The sequence below is a fragment of the Takifugu flavidus genome, chromosome 5 (assembly GCF_003711565.1).
Source record: "Takifugu flavidus isolate HTHZ2018 chromosome 5, ASM371156v2, whole genome shotgun sequence".
In the NCBI taxonomy this organism is placed as follows: Eukaryota; Metazoa; Chordata; class Actinopteri; order Tetraodontiformes; family Tetraodontidae; genus Takifugu; species Takifugu flavidus.
In genome coordinates this window covers 6,408,641-6,424,396 of record NC_079524.1, presented here as the reverse complement: position 1 = coordinate 6,424,396, position 15,756 = coordinate 6,408,641, and the positions used below count along the sequence as shown (strand labels likewise).

The 15,756-nt window shown below is 47.2% G+C and overlaps 1 protein-coding gene across 2 annotated transcripts; it reads right to left on the bottom strand.

Annotated features, from left to right (window-relative positions):
• Positions 1–2,049: 2,049 nt before the first annotated feature.
• On the bottom strand, positions 2,050–15,594 carry ssh1a (slingshot protein phosphatase 1a). Of its 2 annotated transcripts, XM_057032508.1 has the most exons (15): positions 15,311–15,594; positions 13,234–13,271; positions 9,264–9,364; positions 8,049–8,113; positions 7,454–7,575; positions 7,310–7,378; positions 7,136–7,201; positions 6,720–6,914; positions 6,510–6,603; positions 6,108–6,236; positions 5,906–5,952; positions 5,657–5,803; positions 5,335–5,535; positions 4,550–5,225; positions 2,050–4,433 (listed from the first exon to the last, which is right to left on the bottom strand). In XM_057032508.1, the coding sequence occupies exons 1-15, from the start codon at positions 15,389–15,391 to the stop codon at positions 3,363–3,365; spliced, it is 3,102 nt and encodes a 1,033-aa protein (XP_056888488.1). In that variant the 5' UTR covers positions 15,392–15,594; the 3' UTR covers positions 2,050–3,362. The 2 variants fall into 2 exon arrangements, with proteins under 2 accessions (XP_056888488.1, XP_056888489.1); XM_057032509.1 differs by lacking the exons at positions 13,234–13,271; positions 15,311–15,594 and adding an exon at positions 10,445–10,710.
• Positions 15,595–15,756: the final 162 nt, after the last annotated feature.

Here is a 15,756-nt window from a genome sequence, read left to right as displayed (position 1 = left end):
TTTTACCATGAAAACTAAATGCTAAAATATTGTCAAAGAAGTGGAGTTGAGATTGATTTCTTTTATCTACTTGTACTTGATATTCAGTTAGAAATGAACACCATTATATTAGTGTTCAGGGTAGGTAATGCCGAATGATAATATTTGGATTAATAACTTGTGCTCCCATAGGTTAAACATTTCCTGGTGACTTGTGTGCACTTCTGTACGATCAGGCTTCACCCAGGAACTTTGTCATGTGCTGTTGCCTGCAGTCACTGCTCGGAAAACAATTACATTGCTAGTGAAACTGCTGATGACGGAACTACGGGACTCTTAATGCGGCGAAATGATCACAGATAGGAAAACAGGACCAGATAAGCTGATCCTGCAGGGACATTTTTTCCTTGAGATTTTTCCAATAATTTCTTCGTATCTCATTTGATGTGACCAGCTAAACTGCTGCAGTAAGCACTGAAAATACTGCAACACAATAGACAATGACCCAGACCACGAGTCTAACCCTTGTCTGTGTGACAACATATGACTGCTGTTGACTTATCATCTGACAGAGCGGACACATGGCTAAGAGAGCTGATGATCCCCCCTACAATGGTGGCCGAGCTGTGCGAGTGGGTAAAAATGTCTTGTTTGCGTTGGGAGCGGGCAGAAATGCGTGAAGACATCAATGAAACAACAGAACTACCTCCACTCCTCTGGTCAGATCATGTGGATCCCACAGGTTGAAAGTGTGTTTGGATTGAGATCCCCCGCCCCAACTAACGGGTCAGCGTGGGGGAACCCTCCTTCCTGTTAACAAATACTCTATTATCCCGCCTGGTCTTCCCAGAATGCCTTCAGCCGATCAGTTGATCACCATGTGCTCGGCTGCTTCGACGTATTCACACATACAGCAATTCCACAAGTCCAACATAAGTCGCAGCGTCTGGGATATAAAACCTGGATCTTCCTTACCTCCCCCCTTTGATCAGCTCCGATTAGTTGAGCCCACACCTCACTCGTGACAACCCCTGCCTCTCACAATGGCATGCATGCAATATTGATCCGCGATCATTGCCACTCACCAGATAGATGTGGAAGCTCGGCCTATCGCTCTCAGCACTGACACAGTCTGCTTTGTTGGTTGTTTGGTGATGTTCAGTCCTCCCTCAAATGCTCAGGCAATGGGAGCCTTATATTACATCCATGTGATGTCACAGCACATTTGACTAATATAATCAAGAGGACTTGCTTTTCGCGTCTCGCTGCGCCTGAGACACCATGTTGAACTTTTCTGCATCTCTGCCACTCTGTTGCTTTGATCCCGAGCCCTCAGATTCACGAGGGGTGGACTTTTCATCGTGCCCAACTGGTACCACTGATACCCCAGTACGGAGGCCTGCACAATCCTCTGATCCCAGGTCTGTCTGGACCTTATCTTTTGTTTGTCTTGGTCTCTACAGTAACACCCAAAACAAGACAGATGCTCAGGTACTGAAGCTACGGTGGCCAAGATTTCACAGACAGAAAGGAAAGAGAGCAGCCGACACCCAGTCCCAGACCATGCTGACACAGTCAGTCCTGCCGGGCAGAGAGACTGCAGGTCTTCCGCTCTCAAACCCATCCACACATGTGCTCATGAGTTCGCATCGTCTTTGATCCATGAAGAGATCAAAGAGATTTCTGCATTGAGGGAATTCTAAACATCTCTATGATAAGGGGCGTGTTAATGCACCAACACGGGCTCATCTGGAGTCACAAGCAGGACAAGAGCGTGTAACTGAATTCACTGATGTCATGCAAACAGCGACGGGAAGCCAGATGTTACGCAACCTGGCAGCTAGTGGACGACTCGCCTGCCAAAGCCCACAGATGGGGGCAACGTGATGTAATTTTAGGATAGAGTCACCGTCACAGTCAAATCCCCGTGCAGATATTTCGTTTAACGTGCGGTTGTGTTTCCTTTCCATTCAGGAAAGGTTGAAAGCGGAACGCCCACGTGTTCGGGGCAGCACAGTCATGGGTGTTTTCCACGACACCGACCTACAGGAGCTGAAAGAAGCGAGACCGTTGCTATGTAAAAGAAATGTTTATTTCATTAATGAACACATACAGTACTTTATTTTGAACATAAAAAGTGCAATATGCATTCGAACTACAGCGATGTACAGTACAAAAAGTTTTACTGCATACTTAAATATAAAAAGAAAACGGTTACAAAATTGTGACGTAACCTTTTGTGATCAAGCTTCCAAACTCACTGATGATATGAGAAGAAAAGCTGAACAGCTATGAGCCCGCTGACTTCGGAACCTCTCATTTCTCCCAAAATGTGCAAAGAAAAGAAAAGAAAAACATGACAGCATTTAAATACATACGATTGCGACTCATGTATTAAATACAGCTTCAATGGTGTTTCCAATTTGTCGAGACAACCAAAGAACTTTGGTCTTTCACAGTTGTACGTTGGGGAGTGCTTTTAGGCATTTAAACGTGAGTGGTTTAGCTCTGTACCATAAAGGATGGTGTCCGATTTGTTAAGCGAGGAGGGGTTCTTCTCTCCTCTCTGGGATCACGGCAGGTAATGATGAGCTCAATAACATTCCTGTATTGGTAGTTTGGATAGCTTGCTGCGTAACACTCACTAAAAAACAGTGCAAATGAACAACAAACTTATTTTTGTTTTTCCTGTTTGTTGAGAACAATGGGCGAGCCTCTGGCAAAGCTAACATCTCACATTTTTCACCCCTTTCATTCCCATCCACTCACTCAGGCACACAAATACAGTATTAATGCATCTATTTGCTTTAATTCAATTCCAGCTAATTCACTGGATGAAGATTTGTCCTGGTTTGTCTATGAAAGAGCTTCATGATTTCAACATGAGGTAACTATTAACTTTACAACCCTCTGGTGTCCAAAACAAAACTGCACAGTAAACAAGTCCCACTTTCTGGCAAGCCCCAACGAGCAGCTTGTCTGTAGTGCGGAATTTTGAGCGAATGGTTAAAAGAAATATGTAAGTGCCAATGGACATACCACCATTTGGTAAATATCAGGTATTGTTGCATTAAAGGTAATAGCGCGTCATGTGCTGTCTCTGTCTCTCATTCACATGGAGCTCTGTGCCTCAGGTCTCTTGGGTAAGGCACTTGTTTGTCCATGAATCAAACCACGTCTGGTGTGAATTAATGGCTTTACACTTTTTTTCCAGATACAGCAATATGACTTTCCGCACTGTGAACAGCAGTTCGAGAAACAAAGTGAAAAGGGGAGCGTATACTCTCCCAATGACAACAATTGGCATCATTTTTTTTCTGTTTACATGCATTTCAGGATACGTGAAGGTATGGCTGGAGCGTGTATAACCTCCAGTTGATGTGTCAACTTCTGGGCTCGGCGGGTGGCGCCCGCTCTGGAGTGTGCTGATTTTTATAGGGCTGAGGCAGAGCGAAGGTGGCGGTGGCGGCTGCGTCCCATTCCAGGCAAGGGTCTGGTTCCGGAGACAGCGAGAGGAGCAGGAGCGTTCCTGCGTCAGAGGAGCAGGCTGAGCACAGATCCTCCGAGGAGAAGTTGAGGTTGTCCAACTTGGCCAGCGAGTTGGAGCGCTTCAACTTCGTGGGCACGGTTAGGCCCGCCAGGCGAATGCGGGTTTCGATCTCCTGCGCCCGCTGTCGCACCAGGCCGGGCTTCCCCCTCACGCTGTGCAGGCTGTTGCTGCTGGAGCTGCGCGTCAGGGTGGAGCCGTGAGGCGAGGAGTTGGGCGTGAGGAACTCGGACCCTATCACCCCCAACAAGGCTTCATTGGTCATCAGTGGCTCTAAGCGCACTTGGCAGGGTGTAGAAGACTTAGGGAAGTCCCCAGTGAGGCCAGAGCACTCTTCACCTTCAGAGTGAGAAGAGCTCTTTTTAGACTTTTGACAGGTGTGCAAAGGAGAGTGCAGTCTCTCCTGGGATGAAACCGAAAGTCTCTCCAGTCTTTCAGCGCGACGGCGGACGAGCCCGGACCTCTGCAGCTCCAATAGCGCCTCCTGCGGATGACCAACGCAGCACGCAACTGGCAACTCCTCCTGATCCATTCTCCTTATCTCATAGAAGCCATCTGAGGAAGAGATACTTTTCTGGATCTGTTTTATTTCCACGAATGTGTCATTGTCTTTGAGCTCGATTTTGTCTGGCGGGTCTCTGGGCTCTCTCTCTCTGGAGAGTGGAGCTGTGGGTGTGGTCCCAGTGCAGTTGGCATGGTCACACACAGAACCACACGCGGGTATTAGGGTCGAAGATGTTGAGCCTTCAGAAGAGGTATGAGAGAGCAGGAATGAAGCACTTGGGACGTCAGAAGCACTGGGGTTAAGGCAAAGCGGAGAGATTAATGGTGGAGAATCTGCTTTCTGCTTGAATTGAGCAGCCAGTGTTGAAACATCAGCTGGAGGAGTGATGGAGGAAGGCTTTACCTAACATAAACAGTAAAGATATAACATCAGGAGCCTGGCCAGAATCTTTCGAAATTTCTTTTCATGGAGAAAAAAAAGTGTTATCGCTCTAAAAATAAAGCAAAAGTAGAACTTACATGACGTTCACGTGGAATGCTGAAATGGTTGTTATTGTTGGAGTTTTCATTTAAGGTTGCCAAGTCCATTCCGTTACCTTCTGTATCCACATCTTGTGCTTCATCTCCCCCGCCTCCCCCATCATCTGGCTGCATGAGCACCTCCATCTCTGCCTCCTCTTTCTGAACCTCCTCCTCGTCCTCCTCTTCCACTGTACTGAACTCCAGCCTGAGGCGCAGCTCCTCTAATGGCTCCGGGCCCCTTGAACTTGTCTGGGCGGCCGTTCCAGCTGCTGAAGGCCCAAAGTGGGAGAGGGACAGGCCTTCACGGCCATCAAAGGTCTCATCATCCAACAGAGCATCTCGCTCCACATCCTCAATTTCTATAAAGACTTTCTCCATGCCGAGAAGAGGAGGGCCGCGAACTGGAGTTGACGGCTCGCTGTCGAGAGCTGAGTCGGATAGCCGGCGGAAATAATAGTTATTGTAGGCGGGGTCAATATCCAGTGAAACAGTACGGCATGGGGAGGGACACGCAGCTCCCCTCTCAGACATTCCCTCTTCACAACATGAAGACATCGTGGGCTCTTGAGTCAGGTGCCTTCCCTCCTCTCCCTCAGTTTGAGCTGATTCCTGTGGACCCTCGCTCATCTCACAGTCTGCATCTGGATGCCACAGCTTGTTGTGACGCTGCTTACTGCAAATATTGACGTAACCAGTGTGGAAATCAGAAAGACGGGTCACACTAAAGGCACATAGACATCCTGGGAGGTGTCCCCTCACACACACACACATCAAGGTCTTACCTAGCATCAAGGATGCCCTCATATTCCGCCAACTGCCTCATGAAACCTGGATTAGGCCGCGTGACACTTCTCTTTTGCTTGACAAAATTGTAGGCTTTGTCTAATGTCCACCCGTACTCTTTCATGGCATAAGCAATAACGGTGGAAGCGGACCGACTGACACCCATCTTGCAATGGACCAAACACTTGGAATCGTTCTTCCTATGCACAAGAATTTAGGGGAAGACATAAAAGTGTAGTTAAACGATTCCCAGCTTAAATGGGTCCCATGAGAGACACTAAAGTACATATCTGGAGATCATTACTCCCAGCTAGAACTCACTTTGCTTTAACAATAAAGTTGTATGTGTCATTCCAGTGCGACAGCAGGTCAGTGGCGTCCTCATCATATACGCGTATGTTGTGATAGTTGAATGTGCCCGGAAAAAAGTTGTCTATCTCCCTGGTAACGTTGAGGATATACCGCACCCTAAGGAGGAAGGATACTGTTAATGCCAACAACATTCCTACAGGAGCATGTCGAAATGTTTTTTATTCATATCTTAGTTTTTCACAATATGAAACAAGTCACCCTGTTTCTTGCAGCTCCTCTAAATTCGAAGCATTCCATTCTGATCCCTGTAAACACGTGAAGAGTAATGCGAATTAGACCAAGGATATTTGCTCCCTTTACTTTTAAGCAAATTTTTCTTCCAAACACTTCTTTCGAGGGACGCGGAGCGAGTGAAGCCTTTAAAAGCAGTTCTGCACGAGAAGAAAGCCAAGTGTCCTACCAAGTAGACGTGGTCAAAGATGAGAGTGGCTTTGTCCATCTGGCCGAGGATGAGAAGCATCTCGTTGTCAATGAACTCTTTGTACTCCTTCAGGTTACAGTTCATATGTTGTTCCAGCTCTGTTCGTATCTACCCCCAAAAAAGAAGAAAGCATAGTTTCTTACTTGGATTTTGCTGCGTTGGATAACACAAATAGTTTTACTGAAAGACTGCAAGTGTTATGTGACTGGAAGTCTGGGAATCTACGTGCACTCAACAGCATAAAACCACATTCCGGAGCGTAGAAAGTTTAAAACCCGTTTTGAAACCTGTTGAATAACTCTGATGTTGCCCTATAAATAAACATGAAACTACGCCACAATGCTCTGTGAGGGTGTGTGCGTGACGCTGTGCATATTTTACCTGTTTACAGGTGACGTTCTCCAGGTCCTGGCACGTCATGATACTTCGGAGTTTGGCTTTAATAAGGCACTCCGTCCTCTCTCTCTCTGATGGCCTGCCAAAGACGAAGCCTCATAAACATCACGGACGCTCGGCTCTTTCAGCAACACGTGCAGCATAATTAGTTTCAGCGTTTGTGTACAGAATCCAATTCAAGACACATTAACTGACTTGTCAACAAACATGGAAGGGGAGTCGGGCCGCGTCGTCTCCAAGTCCTTCATTGCGTTCCATTCGTTAATGCAGCTCTGGTCCGAGGCGATGCAGCTTTCATAGTAACCCATCCAAGTGAGCGCCATGCCGCCAGGAAAATAATTATACCTACGTGACAATTCACAGACCTTGTGCAGCACCTGCAGGGCTGACCTATGTTCACATTGTGCAGAAACATAGAGAGAACAAGACTTAAAACGAGTTTTGTTGGAACACTTTGAAAAAAGTCAGTACATTAAACAGTGAATCTTCACGCCAGCAGGGGGCAGTCTAAAGCAGAAACAGCACATGTGAATTGGAACGTCTACTGGTGTGTCATGAAGTTAAATGAGTTCAGGGATCCACTGTGGTGCCGGGATTTGTTCATTACTCACCACATAACCTGCACCGATACAGGTTTGAAGACGTGAGTCCGTCCTGCGGTGTTTACAGTAAAGCCCCTGTGGTGCAAAGACAACTGCTGGTCATTCCCTGGGCACCACATAGGGCACCACGACTGTGATGATTCAGCGCGTGCAACAGGGGGCGGCTACACTGTCTGAACTCACCCATCACCATCCAGATGGATCTTTGTGTCGCTCCACAGAGGCAGCACCATGCCGATCGAACAGCTTTTGCTGGAAGGAGCGAAAACAAAGTGTACAGTTAAACAGCACATGTGCAGCCCAGCCCAGCCCCCGCCTCCGGCTCACCAGTCCTTGTTGGTGAAGTCGATTCCCAGCAGGATGTTCTCCTCTGTGTCTTGCCTCCCGCTGGTGTATACCACCAGCATGTACCGCACACGATCTGACCACGCACTCTCCAGCCGCACCGCCTGGATGGGAGGGAGGCAAGTCAATGCTGAGTTAATAACAGCGACAACACAAACATAAAAAAGGTGTCAGATGACGCAAGCTTAATTCAGTACATCTGACTTGGTGTGTTTGGAGCTCCCTTGTGCTCAGGCTTATGCAAGAGGGCACAGGACCTGTGCCTAACGGTGTTTCACAACTGGATGTGTAAAAAATATTGGAGTACAACTTTGACGTAACCGTGCAGACAACTCATTGGGCCGTGTGAGAACACGGGGCTTGTAAACATAAAATAACTCGGCTTGAGAGAGACACAAACCACGGAACATTAAGTAATGCTCTCCTGAGTGTGTTCAAACCTGCTCTCATGACCTCATGATTCTGATCAACAACCAAGCCTCTCAAAAGGCCCAATAAAGCGCATCCTCGGGGACTTGTCAACTTGTTAGTTACTGATCCGTTTGTGTATTTTTGATCAGATGTGTGCGTCTCTCACCAGTTTAATTCTATCCTCGGAGCGAAGAATGTTTATCATCACCTGCAAGTGTTGAGGTAAGTCTCCTATTGAAAAGAGACGGAGAAAATTGATACATATGCACTCAGAAGATTCATAACATGATGAAACACATTAAACAGAAAAGTCTGGTGAAGGCGCGGGGAGTTACGCTGCTCCCCGCTGTTTAACACCAAAGCTCAGAGATAAAAACACTGCAGAACCTGACAGCTTAGATTAGGAATCACAACTGACCAACTACGACCTTTACTCCTCTAAATTTCTCTGGCTCTTCTTGTGAGGTCTGATAATAAAAACAGGGTGGAAAAAGGAATCAACAGTCATTCTAAGGGCCAATTAACAGCTGATTATGTTAAAATATGTGACAACACATTAACTGAAGCTATTAGACGCTGATGTTCAGGCAACAGATTAGTGTCTGACCGCTTTCTGTCTAGTATGCGCCTGTGGTTTTTTTTCCCTTTAACCACAAGGAAAACAAGAAAAATGATGTTTCCTTCCCTGCACCCTGCCACTCCTGGATCAAGGATAAAGTCTTCTAATTTACATTTCTGAACCTCTTATATTCAACCCGGAGTAAATGAGTGACTGAATTCATCACTGACAAAATAGTAACACATGCTAATAAAGTGGCCGCGTAGGAGGCCGAGCTGGTTTGCTTTCGGAGCAGTTTGGCTTGACCAGGACACACACTGATAGAATGCATGCGTTAATCTAACACTGATTCGAGTTGTGTAAGATAGCATGGTCACCGTGTGCTTGTGTCCCAGTTCTCATGACCTAATTAACTTCCTCAGCCATATACTTTGAGCACAAAGCGACGAGCTATGGGAGAGGCTCCGTACAGTAAACTAAGTTGCCAAATAACTTGGCATTTTTTTACTGTTGATTTCCTTCCATGTAACTGCGGCTGCTCTTTTGCCGCTCTGTTAACATGATAGAAAAACAAGGTGAGGATACACCGGATCATAAAGACCTTGTGATCGGCAGCAGTTTTACTCATACTGTTATCATGTGGTGGATTTACACGCTTAATCTGCCTAAGCTACAGTATACTGTACGTCTGGAACCTTCATCCTCCTCGTCTCGGCCACAAACACCTGCTGGTGTCAGGGTGGGTGGCTCGTTGCCCGGATGAGCTAAAATAACGAGACTGACCAAGTGGGCCTTTCACAGGCCGAGTCTGGCGATCCTCACCTGCATGTTTGTGGTTTGGATGTGCTTTCTGACCCTGGTGGCTGCTTCCCTGCTGGAGGAAGAGAGCAGCGCCCTTCACCATGAAGAAGCTCTCGCTAAGACTGCAAAAACAAACAGAGGGGGTTAGAAATCACAGACCTACAGTGCGTGATACGTATATGTTGCACAACCTTCTGCGCAACATGCACCTAGCGTAGCAGATCAGTATGGTCAGTTCAAACCAGTTTGTCTTTAGAGAGGCAAATGCAATATGTTTTTTGGATTGGATACGAGCGAAAATGAGGTTTGCCCACTGCTGATTATTTAGGCAAAAAAAGGGAGACGCCCACACTGCAGCAGCAATGAATCTGAACCCAAATGCTTAGCTGTCACATTTCTGCTGCGCTGGCGGCAGATTTGAGATTCGACTCGTCATGTCAGCACATGCTTGTTGCAGTGTAACCCACCCTTAAATACCTGACCCATCTACGGTTCGCTTGTGGTGCATATATGGAAATGGAATGGTATATGGAAAAATCTTAACTCCAGCTCTGCTAGCTGCTCCAAGCAGAAGTAACAATCCTGAATCTGTACATTGTGACTAAAATACAGAGAAAGGCCTTGTCCACTGAAAACTATTGTATACACACTCTGCATGAAAGAGGCCTCTTCGCTCCAAAGGATGTAATGTTCTAAGTGTTCCGCCTGGCCAACAAGGCCCACATGCAGTCGAGAGAGGACCAAGATCATCGGGAGAATCTTATGGGAACAAAAGACTTTGTTTTGTGCACCTCTGAATAACTTCCCCCACGACCCGTCACGCAGAATTCTCAGCGTTGCAAAGCAAGCGGGCGGATGCTTTTCCAAAGGAGCGTTTGTCTGATTTTGGTGGCTTCTGACTTTTCCCGCTTGAGCATTATGATGCTATCGGGAGGAGCAACTGTCAGGATGGATAACAGAAGGTGCCAACACACAGAAGAGGCTCTGACATTCAAATGAAACGGCATTCGCTCTTCTTATCCTGCAGCAGCCCGCTATCAGCTTCTCCACAAACACCAAGGCTAAAAATATCACTCACGTATATCTCTGACACCGAGACACAAAAGTTTCAACGTCGAGTCCCGACGCTTCAAGCGTTTGAACGTCAATTTATTCATGACGGACGAGCTCCGGCTGGATTTCAGAAGATAAACTGCACTCACATGTGGTTTATCTCACGCTGGGTCAGCCCAGCCTTGTCCATAAAAAGCGGCAGCATCTTCATCACGGCCTCTTCAATGGGTTCCACCACCAGATGCATCCTGTGGCGTGGAGCAGGGACCCGAGCGCCGCCAGTTCTAAGTCACCCTCCTCCTCATCATCATCAGTGTAAACTGGAGAAAGATGAGCTCAGGTCTGAGCACTCTGAATGACAGACGCAATGACCGGCTGCCTTCATCTGTGCTGCACAGTTAAGAAGCTCCGTCTGTTCAGATACCACACCCTCTCGCCTCTCGCCTCCCCCTCCTCCCGCTCTCCCTCCCTCTTGTCCTCAAGTGAGAGATTGATTCTTGCCTGGAGGGACAATCTGCAGTCTGCAAACCAAAGCCTCCGGCGTGCACATCTGTGCTCATGTGCTCTATTTTACAGTGTTTTTAAGGGAAGATTCTCCTCAACAGATCACAAATCCGTCTCCCGGGGCGATGTAATAGTGCTAGTAACTTCCAACTTCACATCAACTAGGCCGGTTCCGTCTCAGAGCTTAACAAATGCTTCGATTGCTGCTTGGATAGGCAGCGAGAACTGGCCGTCTCCCAAAACTTACAAATCTTATTATACCCGACCTTAGAGGGGTGGGATTATCTCGTCTTTCCCTCTGGAGTGGCTAGCACTCGCTGTGACTCCGACGGGACGTCGACAAAACCGCATGAGTGGGTATGTTTTTAAACTAATTCCCAAAAATCAGTTCTACATATGCATCCGCACTTTATGATTTACTGGTTTGAATGCAGAAGTAATCCAATTATATTAATGAATTGTAGGCTGGACCATAATCCCGGGTTGAGTTCCTTTCCCGCGGTCGTCTACTGAACCGCTTGTGAGCACAGAAGAAGTGGGAGGGCTCTAATAATCTGGCGGGATTCTCAGACAAGCCTTCTACAACATTCTAGTGTCCTGAATGACGCAAAGGCTACGATTATTCATCCGAACAGGGCAGAATATCGATGCGCGGCGCTGCTGCGGCAGCCAGAAGGACGGCAGAACGAGGCCCAACCACGCCAGACGTCCAGGCTGCCCTGGGTCACCAGGTGCTCCTGGATGTGCGAAAGGTTCACGTTACACTCAGAGGTTTCTCCAGAAATGTGGGAATGTGGCCAAATCCTCCACACGGGTTTTGCACGAAACAGCCCAGGCAAGGAGCGGGAAGGGCCTCTGGCCTGGAGCGAGCAGTTGCATAATGCAGACACTTTCTCACTTACATCAGTGAAACTGGGCAGGGGGGGGGAAGGGGGGGGGGGCTGTGCACCAGCCTGGGTATCAAAAAAAAAAACACCTCGCCGAAAAACAAGTGACATCATGCCTGCCAAAAGGCTCGCGCATGATGCAACTCTGACCTTTTTCACGTTGCTACGGCTCTGTACCGAATCGGTTATGGAACAAAGACGCTCTCGGGCTGCCAGCACAGCTGCCAGCACCTGTGTGCTGACTCCACTTTGGCCGGTCGACGTTATCACGTTCTGCCGGTAACAGGTAGTGCAAGTCCTCCCGGAGCGGCGCTCCCGGCACCGCCAACCGATGCAACCATCGCTCACGTTCAGCAGATTAACAGGCCTTAAAGCAAACGTGCTCGTCGAATAAATGGGCCGAGTCAAGCAGCATCAAAAGGGGAGCAGGAATTTATTGGGATTTTCACGACCGAGATCCAAAACAGTGGAAGCAGATCAGGAGACAAGACAGGACTGGCACCACGCATAGATTTTCTGGTATAAACATGCATTACTGCACAGCTGTTGCGTAACTGCACTGGGAATAACCTGATTCATTATCTCGGAGTCTTGAGTTGGGAAAAAAAAAAGAAAAAAAAGTTGAGGTTATGTAAAGAGGAGGGAGTTTTAGCAAAGACGACATGAAAAGGCTGTTGCCCGGCTGCCTTTTAAAAACAGGTTTTCACGTGGGTTTAATTTTGAGCTGAACCAGCTCGGGCTTTATCTTTTAATGTTTGGATTACGAAACTGACGGTTTCCCCTCCAGTAACGGCGTTTTTAATTCACAAGCAAAACGCGCAGCAACCGGCGCGTCAACAATGGGCCTGTTTACACGACCGTAGAAATCCAGCATCTGGGAGTGATCAGATGACTGCAATAATTGGATCTGATGCGTTTACATGCGCTTCACAAATGCGATAATCAAAAATCCCTGGTTTACATTTTTCAGTCCATTTATCGGATTTCTGCCGGAGTACGTATGGAGTGATGCAAGACCCTGCTTCCCAGCCATGTTTCTTGTCTTTTGACCTTCCCACTCCCTCCGTGAGCTTGTTTTCTACATTTTTTTTTTTGTTTTACACATAACCAGATGTAAAATATGGAAGTAAATCAGATTAACAGGCAAACATTGGAATATTGGGGAGGCGAGTTAATCCGATTCCTCCCAATCAGATAAGTGCTGTTATCTGAAGTGTAGCACATTGTGCTGTTTACAAGATCACTTCAATAACATGGTGATTCCAGAAATCAGATTACGACCGGCCTTTTACGGTCACGTAAACCATAAAACAACACGTCCAAATGAGCACACGCAGCCCCGGTGTAGCAAACTTAGGTGAACCCAACGACTCTATTTAACTTTATTGACTCGACGTCTGTTACAATCGAGACGATCTCAATTATGCAGCCAGACAACACTGGCACGGCAACCGCCTCTGGACTGTTTACAGGTCTTTATCATAAATCAGATTAAGGTGTGCGGGTCATGTAAGGCCGCCTCCTGGATGGTCACAGATGAAACGTACCTCTGATTTGTTCGCCTTTCATCCTCACTGCCGAGGTCCTGCGGTACAGAGAAGAGGTCATGAAGTAAACATGTCGTCAAAAGCCTTTTCAATAAGTGAATATTATATTATTAATCTTTTAAAAAAACAACATTAAGACCCGAATACAAATGTTTATACAGCTAATCTGTTCAGAGGAATACAGATGGCAGAGCCAACAACATTAGATGAATGTAGACCTGTAAAATACGACTAATGTTTCACTGTTGTGGACAACAAGGAAGCAGCACATGGACTTTAGCCGATATCCTAGCTTTCCAACTGGATGATTATCGCCAATGATAAAAATACCATAGGGTGATTTTACATGGTCTTGGATGACGCATGGCAGCGCAGGCTGCTGCCGCAGGAGCTTTCAGACCGATCGAACATCAGTGTTTGACAGAAGGGTCCGTGCACAGGCAGGAAATCTAAAGTATGCGTGCAGTGAAAACCAGAAAAGACTCTTCTGTGGGGAACCGAAGCGACTCCAATGCCCTCTGCTGTTTGTCAAGGAACCTCGCAACCAAACTGGGGACCATTTCCAGTTACAATATACATTCTGGGTGGAACACACCCACAGTCCTACATCTGTAGATATTAATCTTGCTGAATTATTATCAAGCCAGCGATTTGGCTTTTGACAGCTCTGGGGACTTTGACCAACAGACAGAATATAATTGTAAATTAAAAGAGAAATACAGCATACCTGAAGCATAATATCGCTAGAGAGGAAGTTATTAGGGTGTAATGTCTCATGCCGCACAAATACAGCCTTGTGTCAGTATTTTTTAAATCTGTTTACTCCTTCTCCGCTGACAGTAGCACGCCGCCAACACCCCACATACCCTCCCACCCCCACAAGAAGAGATGACATCATAGCTGCAGCAGCTTTATCTGTCACACCTCACCCGACTGTTGGGCTACAGCTGCCGCTCCAGGATGACTGCCCCCCCCCCCAAAAAAAAGCCCCACATCTAGTCAAAATTCAACACACCCATGTCCTCGAACGCCACATATCTGCAGAAACTTAGAAACACAAATAGTGCTAAAAGCGCTGGTTATTTCAGAAATGGGTGTGGGATCGATCATTTGCTGTGCTTGGGCCACTTTTTAATGCCTGCGAGCTTCAAACAAGAGGTGAAGGAGTCACAAAACCACCAAGCGATGCTGTCACTGACGTGCAGCAGGATCAGGCAAGTGTCGGTGAGCACAGCGCCCCCTCCCGGTGATGAACGCAACAGCTAATAAAGTTTGAATCACTGGAGCCTTTTGGCAAATGTTTTAGCGTGATGTGTTTACGGGTCCGGAAATAATAGTTCACAATGCCCCCCAAGGGTGGTTATGTATGATAAATGATCATTAAATGGCAATTATTTTCCTCCGCGCATCATTGGCTCATCCCGCACTTCAGAGCACCAAATCCTGCTGTGATTTTACACAGAAATAAGCTTGGTTTTATCGACCGACTCTAATATTGTGATTTATTAAAGATTATAACTCAACCGAGGCAATATCCTTGAAACACATTTTGTCCATTGATATCAATTTTGTTCATTCGGGTCGATTTAACGATTGTTTTGAGACTGAGGCTCTCAAAAGTTTCCTCAATGCTGTACTGATCTGTGTTCGTGACATTGTAACCACAAATAACGAATATTCATGCAGATTTAATGCGTGTCGCATCATAAACTGCTAACGTTAGCCGCAGCTTATATCATTCATAACTCTCTTGTCACACTCGGCTAGCGTTAGCCGTTCCAGATTTACACAGATTTAAAGTCGTTCCAGGGAGTTCGCCTATTTAATAACGTTTTTATTTCGCAAAAATGACATCAGCAGTGCCGGAAATGTGACGTTAGACGGCATCTGGTGGTCGCTGCCGTAGACGTTTAGGAGGAATTAGCTACCGTGAAGTCCCTCGCTAGCATGGGACGGTGTAACGGTGCTAATATGCAGCGGGCCTGTTCTCCGGCAACATCTCGCACATCCCCGCACTTTAAATCACAACCTCGGCTCGCCGGCGCTGCCTTTCTGTCCGCCCGCCGCCCAAGCTCACCTCCCCCGCCGTCGTGGTCGCTGTGCTGGCAGAAGATGCGGCGCTCGGAGTCGGAGATCGCTGGAGAGTAACCAACGCCATGCCTGCTGGAAGCGGACGATACACCGGCCGGCCGTCGGGCCTGGTGAGCTGCGAGAGATGAGCTAACGAGGCATCCGAGTGATGGATGCGGGGAGATGCAGCCGGTGCAGCCTCGCTGTGTTGCACACAAGGCTCCTCTGCAGCTGCAGGAAGTGTTGGCTGCAGCGATCACGCAGGGCAAAGTCCTTTCTATGGGCCACGGACACGAAACAGAAACCACAAGCAGCCTTTTTTTTTAGGAAGTTGTCTTCAACACATGAAAGAAATGAACTAAAATGGAATTAAAACTAAAACGGTGCTGGGGGGGGGGGATTTCCAACTACACCATCGACAGTAGTAAGAATGATAGTGATAAAAACAATTCC

Bases quoted from the DNA above. Each gene is read 5' to 3' on its own strand.
- ssh1a (XM_057032508.1), bottom strand. From the start codon at position 15,391: ATGGCGTTGGTTACTCTCCAGCGATCTCCGACTCCGAGCGCCGCATCT. The intron at 7,576-8,048 runs GTGAGAGACGCA...CCTCCCATCCAG, and splicing joins CCGAGGATAGAATTAAACTG to GCGGTGCGGCTGGAGAGTGC. The intron at 5,953-6,107 runs GTAGGACACTTG...ACGTGTTTACAG, and splicing joins TCTTTGACCACGTCTACTTG to GGATCAGAATGGAATGCTTC.